At 28.8% G+C, this 19,208-nt stretch overlaps 5 protein-coding genes across 10 annotated transcripts in view; 2 read left to right on the forward strand and 3 right to left on the reverse strand.

Annotated features, from left to right (window-relative positions):
* Positions 1–981: 981 nt before the first annotated feature.
* LOC114941467 (uncharacterized) lies at positions 982–11,066 on the forward strand. Of its 2 annotated transcripts, none has more exons than XM_029316463.2 (7): positions 982–1,124; positions 5,853–6,030; positions 6,340–6,719; positions 6,975–7,286; positions 7,462–7,663; positions 9,305–9,526; positions 9,809–11,066. In XM_029316463.2, exons 2-7 carry the CDS (start codon positions 5,863–5,865, stop codon positions 9,887–9,889), a joined length of 1,365 nt encoding a protein of 454 aa, XP_029172296.2. In that variant the 5' UTR covers positions 982–1,124; positions 5,853–5,862; the 3' UTR covers positions 9,890–11,066. The 2 variants fall into 2 exon arrangements, with proteins under 2 accessions (XP_029172296.2, XP_029172297.2); XM_029316464.2 differs by lacking the exon at positions 982–1,124 and adding an exon at positions 5,511–5,721.
* Positions 10,370–13,529, reverse strand: LOC114941471 (ADP-ribosylation factor-like protein 3). 2 transcript variants are annotated; one of them, XM_029316472.2, is made up of 5 exons: positions 13,445–13,529; positions 12,498–12,626; positions 12,283–12,414; positions 11,305–11,541; positions 10,370–11,173 (listed from the first exon to the last, which is right to left on the reverse strand). In XM_029316472.2, the coding sequence occupies exons 1-5, from the start codon at positions 13,445–13,447 to the stop codon at positions 11,132–11,134; spliced, it is 543 nt and encodes a 180-aa protein (XP_029172305.1). In that variant the 5' UTR covers positions 13,448–13,529; the 3' UTR covers positions 10,370–11,131. The 2 variants fall into 2 exon arrangements, with proteins under 2 accessions (XP_029172305.1, XP_029172306.1); XM_029316473.2 differs by having other exon boundaries at positions 12,498–12,539; positions 13,445–13,528.
* Positions 13,100–15,964, forward strand: LOC114941468 (RCC1 domain-containing protein 1). 4 transcript variants are annotated; one of them, XM_029316465.1, is made up of 8 exons: positions 13,100–13,142; positions 13,467–13,621; positions 14,077–14,331; positions 14,400–14,587; positions 14,675–14,804; positions 15,232–15,358; positions 15,434–15,608; positions 15,701–15,964. In XM_029316465.1, the coding sequence occupies exons 2-8, from the start codon at positions 13,599–13,601 to the stop codon at positions 15,880–15,882; spliced, it is 1,080 nt and encodes a 359-aa protein (XP_029172298.1). In that variant the 5' UTR covers positions 13,100–13,142; positions 13,467–13,598; the 3' UTR covers positions 15,883–15,964. The 4 variants fall into 4 exon arrangements, with proteins under 4 accessions (XP_029172298.1, XP_029172301.1, XP_029172299.1 ...); XM_029316468.1 differs by having other exon boundaries at positions 14,089–14,331; XM_029316466.2 differs by lacking the exon at positions 13,100–13,142 and adding an exon at positions 13,150–13,259.
* LOC114941469 (uncharacterized) lies at positions 14,485–18,266 on the reverse strand. The gene is given in 8 exon segments (XM_029316471.2): positions 14,485–16,165; positions 16,398–16,439; positions 16,442–16,593; positions 16,697–16,858; positions 16,938–17,217; positions 17,399–17,565; positions 17,695–17,760; positions 18,201–18,266. Coding segments are annotated over 8 exon segments (1,005 nt in total). The 5' UTR covers positions 18,209–18,266; the 3' UTR covers positions 14,485–16,037.
* Positions 18,146–19,208, reverse strand: part of Eip93F (Ecdysone-induced protein 93F) — a 66,667-nt gene continuing 65,604 nt past the window's right edge. The window contains exon 10 of the mRNA XM_085487219.1: positions 18,146–18,200. The gene's annotated coding sequence lies outside the window, so the exon portion shown is untranslated. The remainder of the gene's footprint in view (positions 18,201–19,208) is intronic.

The raw sequence follows: 19,208 nt of genomic DNA on the forward strand, positions 1-19,208 counted from the left end.
GGTCAATGACTGTCCGTCTTTTGTGTGTGTATCTGTATCGGAGCCGGTTTTACCACGAAACAGCTACTCGTGTATTTGTGTTACAGCGACCTTGTGGAAAGGACCACGAGATTTTATCCAGTGAGACGTCTTATCCACTTGGTATCCGGAATTTTTCCCAAATAGATAACTCCTTAGAAACACGTTAAGCAGTTACAATTTGCATATCGAATCTCGATTTAAATTGATGAAGCTCTTCAGTAACGGTAATTTTCATTTGCGATTGCAAACGTTTCTATATTACAATTCAAATTATTGATAAAATATCATTGGCTAAATATCATATTGTAAAGTACTAACATTTAATGCTTATCCAAAATCATTTAACATTAATACATTATATTGTATTATATAGTGTCATCTTATGAACATTTAATTATTAAGTGCCTCTAGTATGATTTGTACAATATATTATTTTTCATTGATTTTTTAATTAAATTATAGAATTAATAAATTTGATTAAGAAATAGTAAGCATTTTAATAAAGATAAAAATGTATCACTTCTGATATAAAATTAATGCTACAATAAAATGTATTTGTGAAGTAAATTTATTTGTTTTAATACAAAAATTGTTATTCATGAAAACTATTTGTTTGTATTTATTAATTTTTAGCGTTAATCCGCGCAATTGGATTCCCAATAATATTTTTGCTAAGAAATACATATATGTGCAAAATTTAATTATATTAATAGAAAATAGCAAACTTAATAAAGTCTTGTGAAGACATTCAAGAAATAAACGGTTTATACATGTGGCAGATCTTGAAATAAAAAATCGGACGCGAGAGCGCGTTTCGAAAGTTTCAAGGTAGAAGTACGGGAATTCCACAGTCAAGTACGGATAATATCCGGGCCATGATGCAGGAATCTGCATCGAGAGACATGCAGGAGGTGCATTGTATCGTCGGCTTCTACGCTCCAGAGCCAGGGGAACTTGCTCAGGTAGGTAAGTACCGTTCGACGAGCTACGTCTGACGCCAGTCAGGCCAAAACCTTCGTCGTGTCAAGTGCACGGACTCTTGAGGAATCGTACACGTGTCTAGTTCTTTTACACTCAAAGGCAGAACTTATTTGATTTTAAAGGTACGTGGAAGATAACAAATTGCTACACATCAGATTTTCAGGTTTTTTCCTAATGTCTTCGAGATTTCAATATTTTCTTCTGTCAGTTGAAATGATGGATCCTTACAGTATTCGAATTTTTAAACATTTATATACGTTTTTACGAATTTATTGGATAACAGACGAGAAACTCGTTCGATAAAGTTTCAGTGGAATATAAATGTAACAGTGTGAATTGAGAAATATGACAATATTGCATTTGTTTTAATGTTTCTTATTATTTTTTTATTTTCTGTCAACATATTTTAGCCGCATGCGATTCGCGCATTGCATTTAACAAATCTCATTATATCATGCCATTGAAGATATTTTAGTACAAATAGATTATAATATTTTTACATTACAAATAGATTATAATTTTTTTTTATAACGACGCATTATATCTTTACAATAATTAACACATTAGGCGCTCGTAAATGCTATAATTGTAGTATAAAGAGCAATCTCGCGTATATCGGTCGGAATGAATTTCGCGCATTCCGCAAAAATGAATCTCCCGCATAACTCTTCTGCACGCAAAATTTTCCCGTCATAAATAACGTAACGGCAATTCGAGCTCCAATGATCGTCTTTCCACATTCAGAAACACCATCGAACACGCTCTACTTGACTGCGACTACCGTTGTCGGCTGCTGCTGGTGCGGCCACGCGAATTTTTCAACCATCAATTCTCTCCGCCGCCACCACGCGTGTAATCGTAACTTACAACGAATTTATTTGTCTTACTAATTACATTGAAGGGGTATACTAAGCTGGCTGACTGTATCCGAGATATTAAGTAACTGTTTCGCGTTGCCCCATAATATTACAATTTGTAAGAGTAAGAATACCTCAGGTGCTTGAAGCAACATAATAGTACAACGTAAACTGTAATTGCAATGAGCACATACATTTATAAATTCGTACATAGATTCTTTTTTTTTATATCTTCATATATTTATTTATTATATTAATTTATACATATATATATATATTTAAATTTATTACTATAAATTAATTTTGAGAATAAAAAGTATATATATAAATACATATGCATATATGTATATTACCTTTATTTTGCTTGTTTTACGATTTTTGATATATTGTATATGTGTATACGTATGGAAAATTAATCGAATAAAATGGAAATAATTGACCTAAATTCAAGTTAAAAATGTAGAACGAAATGTTTTATAAAAGCCTTTAGCTTTCGAGAAAATAACTTTGAAGATCCATCTAATATGTGGGTACTTAACGACTAAAAGTTGAATTTTGTTACATATATTATTGTATTTCTGTTTGTATTCGTAAACAATGTCTTATGTATCAAAGTAGGTTTGTTGTATTGCATGAACACGCTCTGTTACTGACAAGAAGTCTTTTAAGACACAAGGTTTAATTTTATACATTTTTATTTTTGTGATATGTTATAAGTTTTTCTCATTGCTGTATCTGTTATGTCATCTCAAAGATTATGTAAGAATTTTTTGTACTTTCTTGGTGGCTTAATCTTATTTTATTGCAATTGTATTAACGTTGTATATAATTATATTTTTCAATTCATTTGAAAATGATCTAAACCACAGGTCGAAACGTCATGATACCATATATTAATTTAAATAAAGAATTTATAATCTAGAATTGGTCGTTTTTTTAGTATTACATACTTAATTTGTTGGTATCAAAGTAATTAAAAAAATTTCGATATTGCATTTATTTTATTAAATTGCAGATTTCTATAAATGTTACTCTCTTTATCGTACATAAAATATTGCTTAATGAATTAAAGAAACATGAACAAATGAATTGCTTACAACTATGTTAAATTATTTACATAAATATAAACAAAAATAAATATGTATAACAAGATTCACTGATGAATAATTATCTCCATTTCATTTGGACGTTGACTTTCTATACATCTTATAAATATACATATATTTATATATAATTATAATAATATTATTATTATTTTATATATTATATGTATTATATATTATATATATAATAATATTATATATTATTATTAATATTATATTAATATCGACAATTATTAAAAGCTAATATACAATTTAAAATATATAATACTTGAAAGATTTATCATTAATTCTTTTACAATAAAGTAAAAATTTCTCATAGTTTTAAAAGTGTAATCGACATTTGAAATAAAATATATTTCTGTTGAAATACCTGGAAAATTGCCTGAGTAAGCAATAATAATGTTATGATAAAGACGCTTATTTAGAACTTTAAACCGTTCGCTGTTTATCGGTAATAATTTATGATAACGTGCAACTAACTTTCGAACGATGACTCTTTTTAATGTTAGTCAGCCAAGGTCTTTTTTTATCAGCATAATGATAAGCAAGTATCATTTGCATAAATAACTCTATACATTCGCACATTCGCTAAAAATCAACTGAATTATATGTAAATGCAAATTTTGTGTATTAAATAACGTAGCAACATTCTTTCTAAAAAATAGAAAACAAAACACTTTGTTAAATAAATAAATATTTATAAATTTTTATTTTTCTTTAATTATTTCATCCAAACATTTGTATTAATAATTATCTCACAAGAATGTTAAGAAGTTTGATAATTAATTTTACTGTTACACATATGGCTTTTTGTCAGTTGACAAACAGCAAAATACAATTAATATAACATGACATATAAATAGGTCGGTTTCATTATTTTCCTCAATTACTTTGTAATTGCTTTAGCTTTTGAGGTCGTGTTAAAAGCATGTCGCAACTTATTATAAAAAATGACTAATATCTTTGTAATGACTTACAAAATCGCGCGATTATACATTGTATGCATTTCAGTGTATTCTTTACGTAAAGCGTACCGTTACATCAAGGTCACCGTTATTGCGATAATTTACACGGAACACCTTTTGGCGAGATTCGACATCAAATGCCGACCTAATTTCGAAAGCAGGTCGCCTCGCGAAAGCAATAATGCTGTTCAGCAATTAAATCGCCGACGTTTGTTTATTTAATTTCCTTATATTGTTCGGAAAAGGATATGCACAACCATATGATTTTACAACGAAGTCGATTGCATCTTTCTTGACCTCGAGTCTCGCCGATATTGCAAAAATTTCACACGAGCTTTCCCTCTCAACAACCGCTGAAAACGAGGTGGTTTCCCCGTGTTCACATATGTGTATATGTTTGTGTGTTATGGATATTTACAAAATATCTGCAAACAAATGTGAAATTAAATAAAAGTGAAGCAACTTGCGTGATCACGTTTATTTTTTTCTTTTATAAAACCAACTATGTATATTACATTTTTCATTTTTTTGTATCCAATAATGAGTATAAGATCTTGTCGTAATACATTTTTTAAAATCAAAATAGCTACAGCAAGCATATGTTATTTTTTGGCTTAACAAATATTAAAAATTTAGTTTTTGAATTAAAAAAAAATTAAATAACACACACGTACGTTATAGAAAATATTTAAAAAATCGAACAAGTTTGGATTATTTTTTATTTTGTGAAAAAGTGTGACATATAATTAAAGTAAAATATAAAGTAGGCGATTTCTATTGGCCATTCCACAAATGCCTTGCTTCTACTTCCAGACTATCTAACATTGGTGCCATGTTGAAATATGTTATATCACATGTTTAGTAAATGTGACAGCCAGATCAGCTCCTTATTCCTGCGGTCTTCCATTGACGACTTTAGCGCGTTAGAGTAACGATGACTAACAGTTCGTACCGTTAGGCCGAATCGTTATTCCAGCTGAAGAATGTCAATTTCATGCGGTTTACGGTACTGAAATTGCGTTGTTAGTACACATCAACATTGCGCCGATCGTTTATCGTCATTGTCTTCGAGACAGTTGCTGTGACTGATCCTTCAGGATAATCGATAGTGATAAGCAACTTGTTATTTGTTCTATAAATAAATTAGAATCGTGTTAGTGAACTGGACAGAAGCTTGGTTGGATTTTAGTTTGATCTTGAATCAATCGTTCATATTCTATGAATTTTTAGACTTCCATCAATAAATTATAAAGCAAATAAATGTAAGAAAAAAAAATATATATATGTATTTATTAATTATAATAAATATGTATATATTTATGATATAATTTATATTTATATCATAAATATATATTTGTTATAAATTAATAAATTGCGTCAGAAAAATGAGTAAAAAAATCAGATTTCCTTTAGAAATGAGTCTGCCAGATTAGGCAAGAAATCTCATTATGTATGCGCGAATTTGCAATTTTATATAATATATATGTAAAGAGTAAAGACATATCCGCAATTGTACGCTTTTCCCTCGCATGCTGACTCAACGCGTTCGTCACCAATGCTTTCGTACGTCCTGCGAAAATATGCACATAGGTGTAATGTATTACATACCACTGACGAAGCAACTGTGTCAAAGAAACAACGGTATACATTCAAGTGGCCACGAGCCGAAACATTTCCGGTATATCTTCCGCGCTTAAAATCTTCGTGATTTCGCGTGAGACGCGTTTTCTTTTACAAATAATTCGACAACGAGAATCGGCAGCTGGCTTTAAATCTCTCTGTCTTTATCAGAAGGCAAGTGTATCTCCTCATCATCAGCACATGTCATTAAATCGTAACAGAAATGTTGGTTGCCGATAATCGGATGATTATATAGCAGCAGGTAGATCGTTGAGCAAATGCGCTAACTGAATGTCGTGTTGCAGAATCGGAAGAATGTGGTTGTCGAGAACATCATTCCTACTGATATTAATCGGGTTGGCGATTTCCGAGAAGGACAATGAGAACGATGCGTCCAACGTCTTCACAGAGGAGGCCAAAAATCTCTTCAGTCAGAAATCGATCGAAAACATGGCTCAAGCCTTTGCGGATTCCACCAAGCACGTACGATGAAGATATTCATGTTCTTTTTTTATTTTATTATTTTATTAAATCTTATTTAATTCAGTTTCAATATATTTAATCTACCAGATCTTATCTTGTAACTAATTTTACTTTGACATCTCATTGTCAGTTACATATTCAGAAATTAATTACTGCGACCGATTTTGTTGAAGAGTTTTACGAATATTTAATTCTTATTAAAACATAAAAAACGTGAGCATTAAGTATAAAGTGCATAAGTATAAAATAAAATATGTAAATGCATAAAAATGTGCATAAATATTAAATATTAAATATGAAAATTAATAGGTCGGCGCGACGGATGGTGTAGGCCAAATCATCTCAGAGATCGGCAATTTAATGTCAAATGGCCAAAATAACGGACTTGACATGTCAATGGTTGGTTCGATCTTGGGTGCCCTGACGAACGATAATACTGGCAGATCGGTGAGAGACACAGGACATCATGAGGAAAATAATATAGACTGGGGCAACTTAATCAACATAGGCAGCTCGTTTCTCCAACAAAAAGCCAACAACGATATATTATTGGGTCTTATACCAGTAGTTTTAGATGCTTTTGGTCATGGAAATAGCGACGGACATGCCAAACCTAACGATCACTCGGGACACTCCTGGTTTCTGCCCCCCGTATTGGAGAACGTTTATGTCATGTGGGAGCATTTTAGGTATTGCGGTGAAATGTGTGATATGAATATACATATCTACATCCTGTACTTTTTTAAAAAAAAGTTGTTGATTCGATCTTCTTTCATGAAAAAAAATTTACTTGAATTTAAAGCTACGATAAAAGTTAACGTAAAAAATATTAATATATTTAGAAAGAATTAAGAAATAATTTTTAAAAAATGACTTAAATTTAATATTTATAAATTTTTCTCAACACATGCTATTTTATATTATTAATTTTTTTTGTATTTTAGTAATTCGGAAATCGGACAAATATTATGGAAGAACAGCGGTCTATCAAAAATGATTGCTCAAGTAATGGGTGGGAATGGTGACTTTCTGTGGGAAAAAATCCTAAACAGTTTTGAGAATCCTGCTATCCGTCGAAGATGGATCAACTCTCTTACGACTTTTGTGGCTGACTGGATCTCTCACGTTTCCGATCCAAAGAATCAGTCGCGTTATCTTGCGGCCGCACAATATATCGGCAATTCTTTCCTCAGATCTCAGGGATTCCCGAAGACGATGATGTTTGACACCGCGAGACCAACGGAGAGCCTTACCAAGTTAGTGTGTAATATATACATATATTCTTTATATAATATTTATAAAACATAATTTAATGTATTTATTATGTAAATTATATTATATAATTAATATTTATATAATTTTTATATATACAATACTTTTATTTTTTTAACATACGCATATATAATAGTCAATATTATATTTCATGCTCAGATTGACAAATGCAATGGCGAAGAAATACTTAAATATGAATATTAACAGTTATCAATATATAAAACCAGCGGTAGCGTATTTCCAGGAATTAGTTAATTTAGCCACCGAAAAAGGATTTATCATGTCTAGAGTGAATGCACGAGAACTAAGCAACAGATTAAATGAAATTATCAACAACGATCTCATTGCACCCATTCTCAAGGTAATTTTTTTCATATTTTTTTATTACATAGATGCTTATTCCTTCATGTTAAAGTTTCAGTATTTATTATTTATTATTTATTAAAATAATAATATGTTTATATAGAGAATGCTCTCTCAAAAATTTAATTAATATTAGAATAGTTTTTTAAAAATATAGATTTAGAAAAAGCAATATATACACTCCTCAAAATAATTAAAAGATAAAAAAATAGGCAAATTTTAAATAGTTGTAACTTTGTTTCGAAAAATGATAATTTAAATTTTAAAAAAGAGTTTTAAAGCTTGAAATCTCTACTTTCAAAAGATCATAGCTTTTTTCATTTTCTTCAATTCTGATATTTTTTACTAACAGAAAACGACGAACATAATGAAATAAAAATTTTCTTCTCATTTTGTAGACATGTCGTATACACAAGAAGATTTGAAAAACAATTTTTTACATTTTCACGTTAAAGCCTAAAGTTTTCTCTGCAAAATCATTTTTTTAAATTTAAATTTCGATCTTTCCTTATCAAGTTATCGCAAATTGAAGAGAAAATGCCATTTTTACTTTAATCGTTTATAACTCCGTTAAAAATCATCGTATAGCAATTTTGAAAATGGATTCTTAAAGCTAAATCTTTACTCTATAATATGCTATAGAGATTGCATCTTTTTTAATTCGTGAATCTTTTATAAATAACTGAAAATAACAAAGAAATTCGCAAGTTTTCTCCTTTTTGTTTAAACTGTGAAAAAAAGTTACGTAAAGTAACTAAAAAAATATTATCGATGGAAATTTTTGTGCTTCTTATTACCCAAAACTTGGCAAAAAATTACAGACTTGCTGTGATAATTTCTTTATAATAATCCGTATGTTTAAAATGATCGATGTGTACAATATGTTAAAAAAAATCTTGATTTACTTTGATAAAAAGCTTTGAGAAAACTCGCGAATTTCTTCGTTATTTTTATCTATTTTTAAAAAGTTTACGAGGTAAAACAAATTCGGTCTCTATATCATACTATAGAACAAAGATTCAGCTTTAAGAATCTATTCTTAAAATTGCTGTACGATGATTTTTAACGGAGTTATAAACGATTAAAGTAAAAATGGTATTTTCTCTTCAATTTGCGATAACTTGATAAAGAAAAATTGAAATTAAAATTTTTTTAAATGATTTTGCAGGAAAAGGTTTAGACTTTAACGTAAAAATGTTAAAAATTTTTTTTCAAATTATCTTGTGTATGCGACATGTCTACAAAGTGAAAAAAGATTTTCCATTTCGTTATGTTCGTCGTTTTCTGTTTGTAAGAAATATCAGAATTGAAGAAAATGAAAAAAGCTATAACCTTTCGAAAGTAGAAATTTCAAGTTTTAAAACCCTTTTTTAAAATTTAAATTATCATTTTTTGAAACAAAGTTACAACTATTTAATTATTTTTTAAACAATTTTTATCTCTTAATTATTTTGAGGAATGCATATACACATAAGTACAGAATCTCGATAAATAGAATATCTCAAATGCAATATTATGTAATGTTAAAAATTATAAATCTTTTGTTTTTTATGATTATATTAGGTATACTCATATATCACTTAAATTTATCTCAAATTAAATTTCGATGATTTTCTATGAGCATATAATCAATCTGTAGGCGTATCGAGCATACAAATGGTCGACGAAAGTGCCGCATTGTGCTAGTCAAATTTTGTGTACTATAAATGAGAAGAATCAACTCGACGACAATAAAGAATCACAACTACGCAGCATCTTGCTGAGAGTAGCAAGTTTCCCTGCTGCTTGGGCAGTCAGTAACAAATTAGATATTAATTTCTGGTCACTCTATGGAGCCATCATGGAGCAAGATGGATGCATCGTGAGTAAACTATGATTAATAAAGAGAAAATGTTATTTTAATAAAAGAAGAGTTATTTTAAATTATAATAAATTTTTTTAAACTAATATTTTTTAATTAAGACACATATATATAATTTTTGTCTTTATATATCTCTATAAATAATATTAAAAAAACTTGAATATAGTCATTAATTAATTAAGATTTCTGATAATAAAATCATTTATATTTGTTGCATTCTCGCGAAAATCTCTATCATAAATAGCAAGAACTTGATGTATCTAAAATTTTTTTGATTTTCAGAATAAATTCCCAGCAGATTGCACCATTTTCTACGAAGAAGAAATCAAAGCAACTACGGAAAATATTCATAACGAGCTTTGAATTTAACTCGTTAATAGCCTGTGAGAAACGTTGGCTATATTAAGTCATCTTTAAACTAGAAAGACGTGCCGCAAAGCCGTGTGTGTTCTCTCTTATCCACACTCTCTATCATATTTATTGCAAAAAAATGAAATGCGCTTGATAAAATTAGTGTATATATTATATACACAAAACGTCAATTTTTAATATTAAATTTTAATAAAACGCATCTCTAAGCGACACACACATTTAAAGACATGAAAATGTATAGAAAAAAGTCCTTCATTTTATGAATATCCAATATAGTATGAAGGACGTTCTTTTTAGATATTATTAATATTTAAATAGATATGTTATTTGAATAGATTTATATTCAACAATCAAAATTCTTATTCAAAAGCATATATAATATATGCAAAATGTCGATTGTAATTAATCAAACAATTTAAAAGATAAATTCTACATGTAATAGTTAAGAATATTTATAAAGTATAAAAGAAATTTAAAATTAATTATTATTAATGATATATTACATTCTGATAGAATTGGAAGTAAATCTTATGATTATTCGAGAAAATGACATCGTAAATACATCGCATCGGGATGAAGCGTATTTATATATATGAGGTAAATAGATTCTACTCTCTAATGAAAAGTCAGGAATTTACAGCATTATTAGTTCTTCTCTTAATTATTTATGTAGTATTGATTTTATTAATTAATTAAGATTAAAAAAAGTGCAGTCGCACGGATCTCTTCATATATGTTATTTTTAGCGCATCTCCTTCGCGAGTGCAATAACATGTGGTGCTCAAAAATATTGTATCTTTTTTCTGTTTATTTCTTTATTTTATTTACTAGATAAATCTATAAAAATTCTAATATATAATTAAAACAACAAAAAGGCACATATTCTCCTTTGCAATATAACACTCGCTGTTACGGACGGCGACTCTTCTTTTCATACGAAAAAAATAGAATCTCTCGAATCTGATGACTGATGACTAGCAGCTCGTTCCAACGTGGAACGAAAATCCGACAACTGGATACGTTCGGTACGACAACGGGTTTGTAAGAACCTCAAACTGCGATATTCGGACGCTTATACCGCGAATCCACAAACAACAGTGTTCTCAATTATACGTTTTGTAAATAGTAGATAAAAGATAAATAAAGATCATGTGTGTAAAATGTAGAATGGAGACGGTGTAAGTCTGCTTTTCTCCCGTGTATCCTAATGTAAAATGTACGTGGCAATCGTGTTTACTTCCTCTTGATGTTCTTGCACGCCCATTCTAAGCCTTCCTGAGAAATAACCAGAAAATTTATTTTTACAGATTTATAGAAAAACAATTTTATTTATGCGATTTTAGAAAGTAACAAGTAAAATATCCTAATAAAATTTAAAGGCAAGAGAGTGGATATCTTTCACGTACTTTCACGCCCTTGCCCTCGATGGCGATGCACGATTGTATCTGCCAATCTCGATCCTTGATATTATGTAAACCGAGTCCCTCCGCTATTTCGGCCGCCGTCACGGCGTTTCCTAGATCTTGCTTATTAGCATATACCAACAATGGTACTCCTCGTAGCTTCTCTTCCAGTAGAAGTTCCGATAATTCCTGTCCTGTTTCTTCTAGCCTCTTGATATCCGCGCTATCAACCACGTAAATCTATTGCCAATAAACATTACAAAACTTTGATTTATTGATGTTCGAAAAAATAAGATACGTCTCTCTTTGTGGACAATTCTTAAGATCTAATTTTTAAAGAAAAAGGCAAAGTTCTTTTTCCTCCTATAGAGAAAAAAATAGCGGTATAGACACTAAATATATTACCTATGTAATTCATAATATATATTATTTAATTTAATATAATTCGTAAAATAACATAATATAAATAATTAATTTAAAAAGAAATGTACAAGAAGTATCTCTCGTACTTGTGACAATGTAATTTATACAGATGCATGTTTCCGATAATCGAACTTTGCCATCATGAATAATTTTCAAAATTATTTTTTTAGTTGCTCATTAATTCATAGCGTTTCACTATTGCGCTATATTTTTATACATACATCTTTCTATATTATATTTACGATGATACATTATATCAAATATAAATTACTATTATTTGTATGCATATATTGCAAAATAATATATATATTGTTTAATACGTATACAATTCCTAAAATAATTAAAGAGACAGAAGATTATACAGCTTAGAAAAACAAATTATTTTTTTTTGTTTTTTATCAATTTTGTAGTAAAATAAAAAATGTATACTTTACGTTTGTATACTACTCTCGTAAAATGTTATATAAAAATTTTGTCACTAAGAAATAGTAAAATAAACTTTATTTATAATTAAAACTTGAAAATGTGGAGAAATAAAAAAAATACGAAGAAACTTACAAGTACATCCGTATTCTCGAAATAATTTCGCCAATAAGGTCGAATTTTTCGAGCTCCACCAATATCCCAAACGTTTAATTTAAAATTTTCACTTTGGACACTTTTTATATTAAAGCCTTGCGTTGGAGTAACCTTGAGAAAATTAATTAATTATATTTTGAAGGTATTTCAATCGATTTATTGTAAATTTTTAAATCTTATGAGAAGAAAATTACCTGCGTGATATCCTCGCTAGCCAAAGATTTCAAGATAGTCGTCTTTCCGGCATTGTCGAGGCCCAACAGTAATAATCGTAATTCTTTATCAGGATTTGATCGTAATTTCCGTAAAATAGCAAGCAGACCCTGATATCGAATATCAATTATTTGTGCAACTAATTACAATATATGTATTGCATAGAACGTTTTAAATTACAACGCGTTAATTTGCAATATAGTTACTAATAAATATATATTTCTCATTATTAATAATTAAATAAAATTAAATTTTTTTATCTAATAACTATATATGTTATTCGTTATTGTAAAATTTTATATCATAAAAATACACAAGTTTTGTGCATATCTTCTTTAAATAAATAAATAAAATTAATTTGTATTATATATAATGTGCATGAGTTTATTTTTTACAAAAAAAATAAAATTGTATTTTTTGTCAAAAATTGTCTAATTAACATAAATTTTAGTAAAAAAATTTGTAATTATAAGAAAGGAAATTTAAAATATTCGCATGTGTCAATATTTTATATTTCGCGCGCGATCAGTGCTACAATCATAAGAAATTCCCCAAAAATAATACCCTTGTAAAGGGATGCATTAAAAAATATGGCGACAAAGGTGTAATCCGTATCATCTCATGTGGTGCGTAGAAAGTGCATAGAAATATATATATATATATGTTTAATACACAGAAAATATAAGTGAATTCTTATAAGAGAAGATGACAAGAATCATTTTTAATGAACAATTTTACAATTTGTAAGAAAGTGTTTCTATAGAACGCTTGATATAAATGCATGTGAGGATATATTGTGAATTGGTGTAAAATCTTCATGGATTGTAAATTATTTTGATTATTTGGTGTGTTTAAAAGTATAAGAGGCAGTGGAAAAAAAGGGTGCATAATACTGTGCATTTGCATTTAATTCGCATAACATGTTTACCATTTTATTGTTGTTATTTCAGGTACTCGAACGAAGACGTGTTAACGATTTGCTGCAATATGTCGACTGCTGCGACTACAAAATGTTATGTTATTTTTCTGGTATCCAAGGAAAATAGTGACATCTAGATACTTTGACATTGCTCTGACATTACATGCTAATGTGCATCTGCTATAGGTAAGCGAAACGTTATTTCGTTACCATGTGCGAATAATAACGTTATTGCACTTTTGTAAAATAACAATAGGTAAACTACACCTGGTTTGTTATCATATAATATCTAATATACAAATAATAAATATAAAAACTAAATATATAAATACATATTTAAATAAATATACATATATGTCTCATATGTATATATTTCTTTTGATTTAAAAAAATTTGTTTATTAATGTTATTTCTTTCTTAATAATTGAATAATTTATAATTTCATTAATTATTTTAATTTGTGATTAAATAGTAAAACTTAATTTTTATATAATAAACTAAAAAATAGTAATATGAATGTTTAAATTATATTATTATATGTTACAAATTCAGAAAATAAATGTAATAACATTATAATTAAATTATAATATAAAAATAACATAAAAAATAATATAATAATTGCCTACTTATTATTTGTTTAGTACTATTCACAGAAATATGCCAGTGTATTATACCGGTTTAAATGCGAGTCCACTCTTTTCCAATCAAGATGGAATTATTACATCATTAACACATTTGACTCAGATTCCATTTGCTGGCGTCACAGATATTGAAATTAGTTGGAATTATTTTCTTCTCTGGCAGGATACGAAATTATATATCACTGGAAAAATCAGTGATAATGATATGAAAAATAATCCTCGGTTAATTCAAATTCCAGAGAAATCGTCAGGAAGGTAATAGACATAAAATATTATTTTTTGATATTTTTTCCTAATATATTTTATTCTTCTTTATTTTTTAGTTGTAAAATGGCTGTTCCTGGTCGAGAAAGTGTAGTTATTTTATCAACGCATAATGACATTTGGAAATATAAGGTATATGATGACTCCTGGCAAAAAATAGCACCTTTTATTTCCAGTAATGATACATTGGCAGAATATCCCATCAAATTATCACAAGCAGGATGTACAGTAGTTTTAACTAATTTAGGTATAAATCAAGTATTATTCCATTTTAGTATTATGCCATTAAATATATATTTTAATGAAAACCTTTTAATTTTTTTTATTTGTTGAGGTCGTGTATTTAATGCTCCACTTTTGGTTAAAATGCCGAAAAGAGTCAAATTCGTTGATCTTGCCTGCGGTTACGATCATACCATTTTATTAGCAGAGAATGGTGATATTTACTCAATGGGCATGGGAATGTACGTAAAGCTACAGTTACATATTTTATGCAAGCAAATTATTATAAAAAAACATTTAATAGATTCCAAAAAAGTTCACTTCCCATGTTTTATATAATTTTAGGTAACATTTTCGCATAAAAAATAAAAATTGTGTACGAAAAATACATGAAATTGAAAATTACATATTTAAAACATTATTTTGATTAAATTTTATTTGTGGCAAAAAGATTTTCACGTAAATTTTTAACATTTGTAAAAACGTTATCTTTAATCAAAGCATATATATGTGAAAATTTTTTATCGTAAATAAAATTTAATCAAAATAATGTTTATTTTTATGAATGTTTTAAAACACATTGTTCGATTTTTTTATTCATAATGATAAATTTAATATAATTATATTAATTAAATTGAATTAAATTAATTACTTTTTATTATGTAATAGACGTGGTCAATTGGGGCATAATGAATTAGAAAACTGTGATGAGCCGAAACTTATCGAGGCTTTAGCAGGTCTAAGGATAGTACAAATATCAGCCGGTGGTTGGCATACCGCTGCAGTCACCGATCAAGTGAGCGCATAAGAATTTATAACTTTTATATATCATTAAATAACTCGTGAGTAAAACTAAAATTTAATGCAATAGGGTGATTTATATACTTGGGGATGGAATTCAAATGGAGAACTAGGAATTGAAAGCAAAGACAAAAAGGTTCACGCTATTCCAACTTTAGTGGATTTTAAAAATGACAGAGGGGAACCTATAGAAATTAATGTTAAAAAAGTTGAATGCGGAACTTCTTTTACTATATGCTTAACAGGTATAATGTACATTTGTTAATATTATTTTATCTTGACAGTAAGAATTATATTTCCAAGGAAAAAAATGATTTGTTTTTATTTCTTCTTTCAGAGGACGGTTCTTTTTGGGGCTGCGGCACTAACAAGTATGGCCAATTAGGGAAAGTTCAGCAGGACTTTGAAAATACATATAATTTTATTAAATTAAATATCCAACCATTAGAGTTTAAAGCAGTGAAAAAGTTTAAATGTCACGAATGGGGCACAGCGATAATTACAGACAGAACAGAATGACATTGCATTTTATATGTATATTATTATAATATATTCAACGATACGAGATAAAATCTCTCCAAATTATATTTTTTCAATCGTATTTGCATTTATTCTTGTTCCATATTCTTTGCATGCATATTGTCCATTTATATCGCTTCCTTCAACCGTTTCTATTAAGTAAATTGACAATTGTTGATTAATATTTCTTCGTCAGTCAAGAAAGTTGGTGGTGTTGGAGGAATTTCTATACTTAAATCCTTCTTAACTTCTCGCTCCTTATCATTGTTTGTTGTCTTCTTTTCTAAAAATAAAAAAATTTGTTAACAGTTATGCAGTTGTGTATAACTATAATAAAATAAAAAATAATAAGGATATTAGGAAAAAAGAAAAATTAATATTAATGTTATGATAAGCTTATATGAATAAAACAATTTAATTACGAATACGAATAAATATTAGATGTATTTTTGCAATAAATCACGCGAAAAAAATTAAATATATATATACCATAATTATTGTATTACATCATTTACCTTTATGTTTTTTACCGTTATCAATTGTCAATTCATAGAAAATTTTTCCAAACGCTCACGAAGCTGTATGTTAAACGACTCTTCAGAATCCGAAATCTTATGGCGTAGTGTTTGAAGAGATCGCGGCATGTGATAGATTTGTATTGGTGTTACGAAAACTGCATATATAAGAGCATACCGTAATTCATTAGCATACCTGTTCAAAAATATAAATCAAAGATCAAATCCTCTTGCATTGTATCTTATTGAAACAGAAATATACATATAAAGTAATACATTGTATTTGTTTATATATTTACATGTTGTACGTCGCTTCAATAATTGTATTCAATGCAATGTTTAAATGTGTTAAATTAGAAGATTCAATGACCACATTTGCATCTATAAATGTATCTATTTGCGAATTCTTGATGTTTAATGAAGTTTGAAAGTTTTTTGACGACTGTTGCAAATGTTTGTTACTGAAAAAAACGAGTATCTTACAATTTAAATTAACTTAAAATATAGTACACACACTGTGTTAAAAAATTATGTTTTTACCTATTTTCAGAATCTCTTGAATTTTTCTCGATTAATGAAGATTCGATTTCTTGAACCGTATTATTTTCCGACACTAATTTCTTATTAAATAATTTATTCGTGATTAAATATTCCATTCCACTCCTGAGAGACTCATCAATGAAATTTGTTGATATTTTGGGACATTTATCCACAATTAATTCCCAATGCAACAATTCATTGCCACTAGATATATTCTCAGCAACATATACAAAAAATATTCTCATTTTTTTGAAAAAATCTTCGCGTGAGAACTTTTTATCTACAAAAATAGATTCTCCAAAAATACATTTTTTTGCATGTTTATATAATTTTAAGGAACACGTATCAAATTTTTATTAACAAATCTATTTTTTCTATTACATATAGATATAATAATATTTAACATTACTTAAAATATATCAATTCAAAAATAATCAATAGTTGTTTAAATTATTTACTACCTCGAATTAATTTCATTTCACCAGCCAACCAACTAATTAAGACACTTCTATGATGATCATCTAAACAATTTTTATAGCGTAAAACTTGAAGTGCTATAGTGTCCAAAAACCAGAAAGCGGCTTTGTTGGTTTTGTAGTCTGTCACTCCCAGAAGACTACCTAGCAATCTGTATGTGTTTAGTGATTAAATATTTATTTGCGATCTCAATTCTTCCGAAATGTAAAATATTTCACATATTTATTTAAGATTTCACCGACTCAATGAGATATTGCGGTTCATCCGTCTCAATCTTCACCTTTTTCCCGACGAGACTGTTAAAAGTACTTGGAAGAGTCGGCTTATAAATATTTCTTTCAGGCATCTGTACTTTTAATAAACGTCGAATAGAAATGCAAAGTTTCAGAATTATTACTGTCACGATGTAGTAACGTTTGCATTAATGACAAAATCAATAAACGTATACATCTACCATAAAATAAACACACATTTGTGAGATAATATCTCAAAATGAGCAATTTAAAAATGTATGTTCATATATCGATTTATAAAGCTAACAATATGCTACATTTAAATTTCTATCTTTAAAATTGAATATTTTGGGAATCAATAGAAAATGTTAAAAATAAAGTGTGTTAAATATATATGATTTCTATGTTAAAATAACCTTGTTTTTCATTTTTATTACGCACTCTTTCGAATGTTGAATCCCTTTCAGAGCTCGATGTGTTAGATAATTTCGTGTATTGAAAAAAAAACCAGGTTACGCGTCATATAAAGTTATTCGCGTCCCAATACTCACACCTGTGCATTCCAGCGATGTGAATGCAATTGCAAAATCCAACATCCAACAGGAAGAATCGTTCGTCGTTGACGGCGTGTCGTACATCGGGTGAGAATGAAAAAAAAAATCAACACGTAGACAGTCTTTGTTTTGTTTTTACTCATTGGTTTTATTAATTTTTTTTTCCATATTTTGTTCAATATTTTCAGAAAATAACACTCCAAAGCGAAAAAACCGTATATTCTCACCAATCCCAATGTATGTATAATATATATATATTATACTTTTTCATATATAATATATATGTATATATATATAATATATATATAATGTATACTTTTATACTTTATATATAATAATATTATGTAGAGTAGCGCACACTTTAGACTGTTATGTATCGATACCTTTTATAATTTTATCGATAAATTACAAATATTGAAAAACATGAAACAGACACAGTCGGCGGGGACGCGCGGACTTCGCGCGCGCGCGGCTTGTGACTTTTTCTCTCATACGGAAAAATCGTGAAAAAAGTTTTTCAAGACGGAAAACTGCCGTCCGCTGCTTCCGCGATCGTCCGATCCGGGATCAATCAAACGGAAATGCAGGGTCTTCAATTCGGGGAATTAGACTAGACAAAGAGCGACCTCGCTAAGCTCGAAAATCGCGTTATATCTTCTTTCATTTGTACGTGTTGGAGGATTCTCGAATTCTAAAAAGCAAGTGTAAAAGAGCTCCGGAAGAAGCGGAAGCAGTTAATCCTCGTCTCTTTCTTTCTCTCTCTCTCTCTCTCTCTCTCTTTTTTTTTTCTTGTCAAAAAAATGCTCTAATAACTATAATATATAATATATAATATATACGCGCGAAAACATACGCGTGCCCCGGCGCGACTGACTTTTTTTTATTTATATATTTTCACACCGAAGTCAGAAAGGCAATACGCAGTATGAACTTACTTAGTACATTTGTGTTTCCTTTTGTGTCGTGTGTACGCGTTTATGTGTGTGTGGCTCTTTTACAACTATTTT

This window comes from Nylanderia fulva, unplaced genomic scaffold (assembly GCF_048542155.1).
Source record: "Nylanderia fulva isolate GAGA-0341 unplaced genomic scaffold, ASM4854215v1 Scaffold51, whole genome shotgun sequence".
Classification (NCBI taxonomy): Eukaryota; Metazoa; Arthropoda; class Insecta; order Hymenoptera; family Formicidae; genus Nylanderia; species Nylanderia fulva.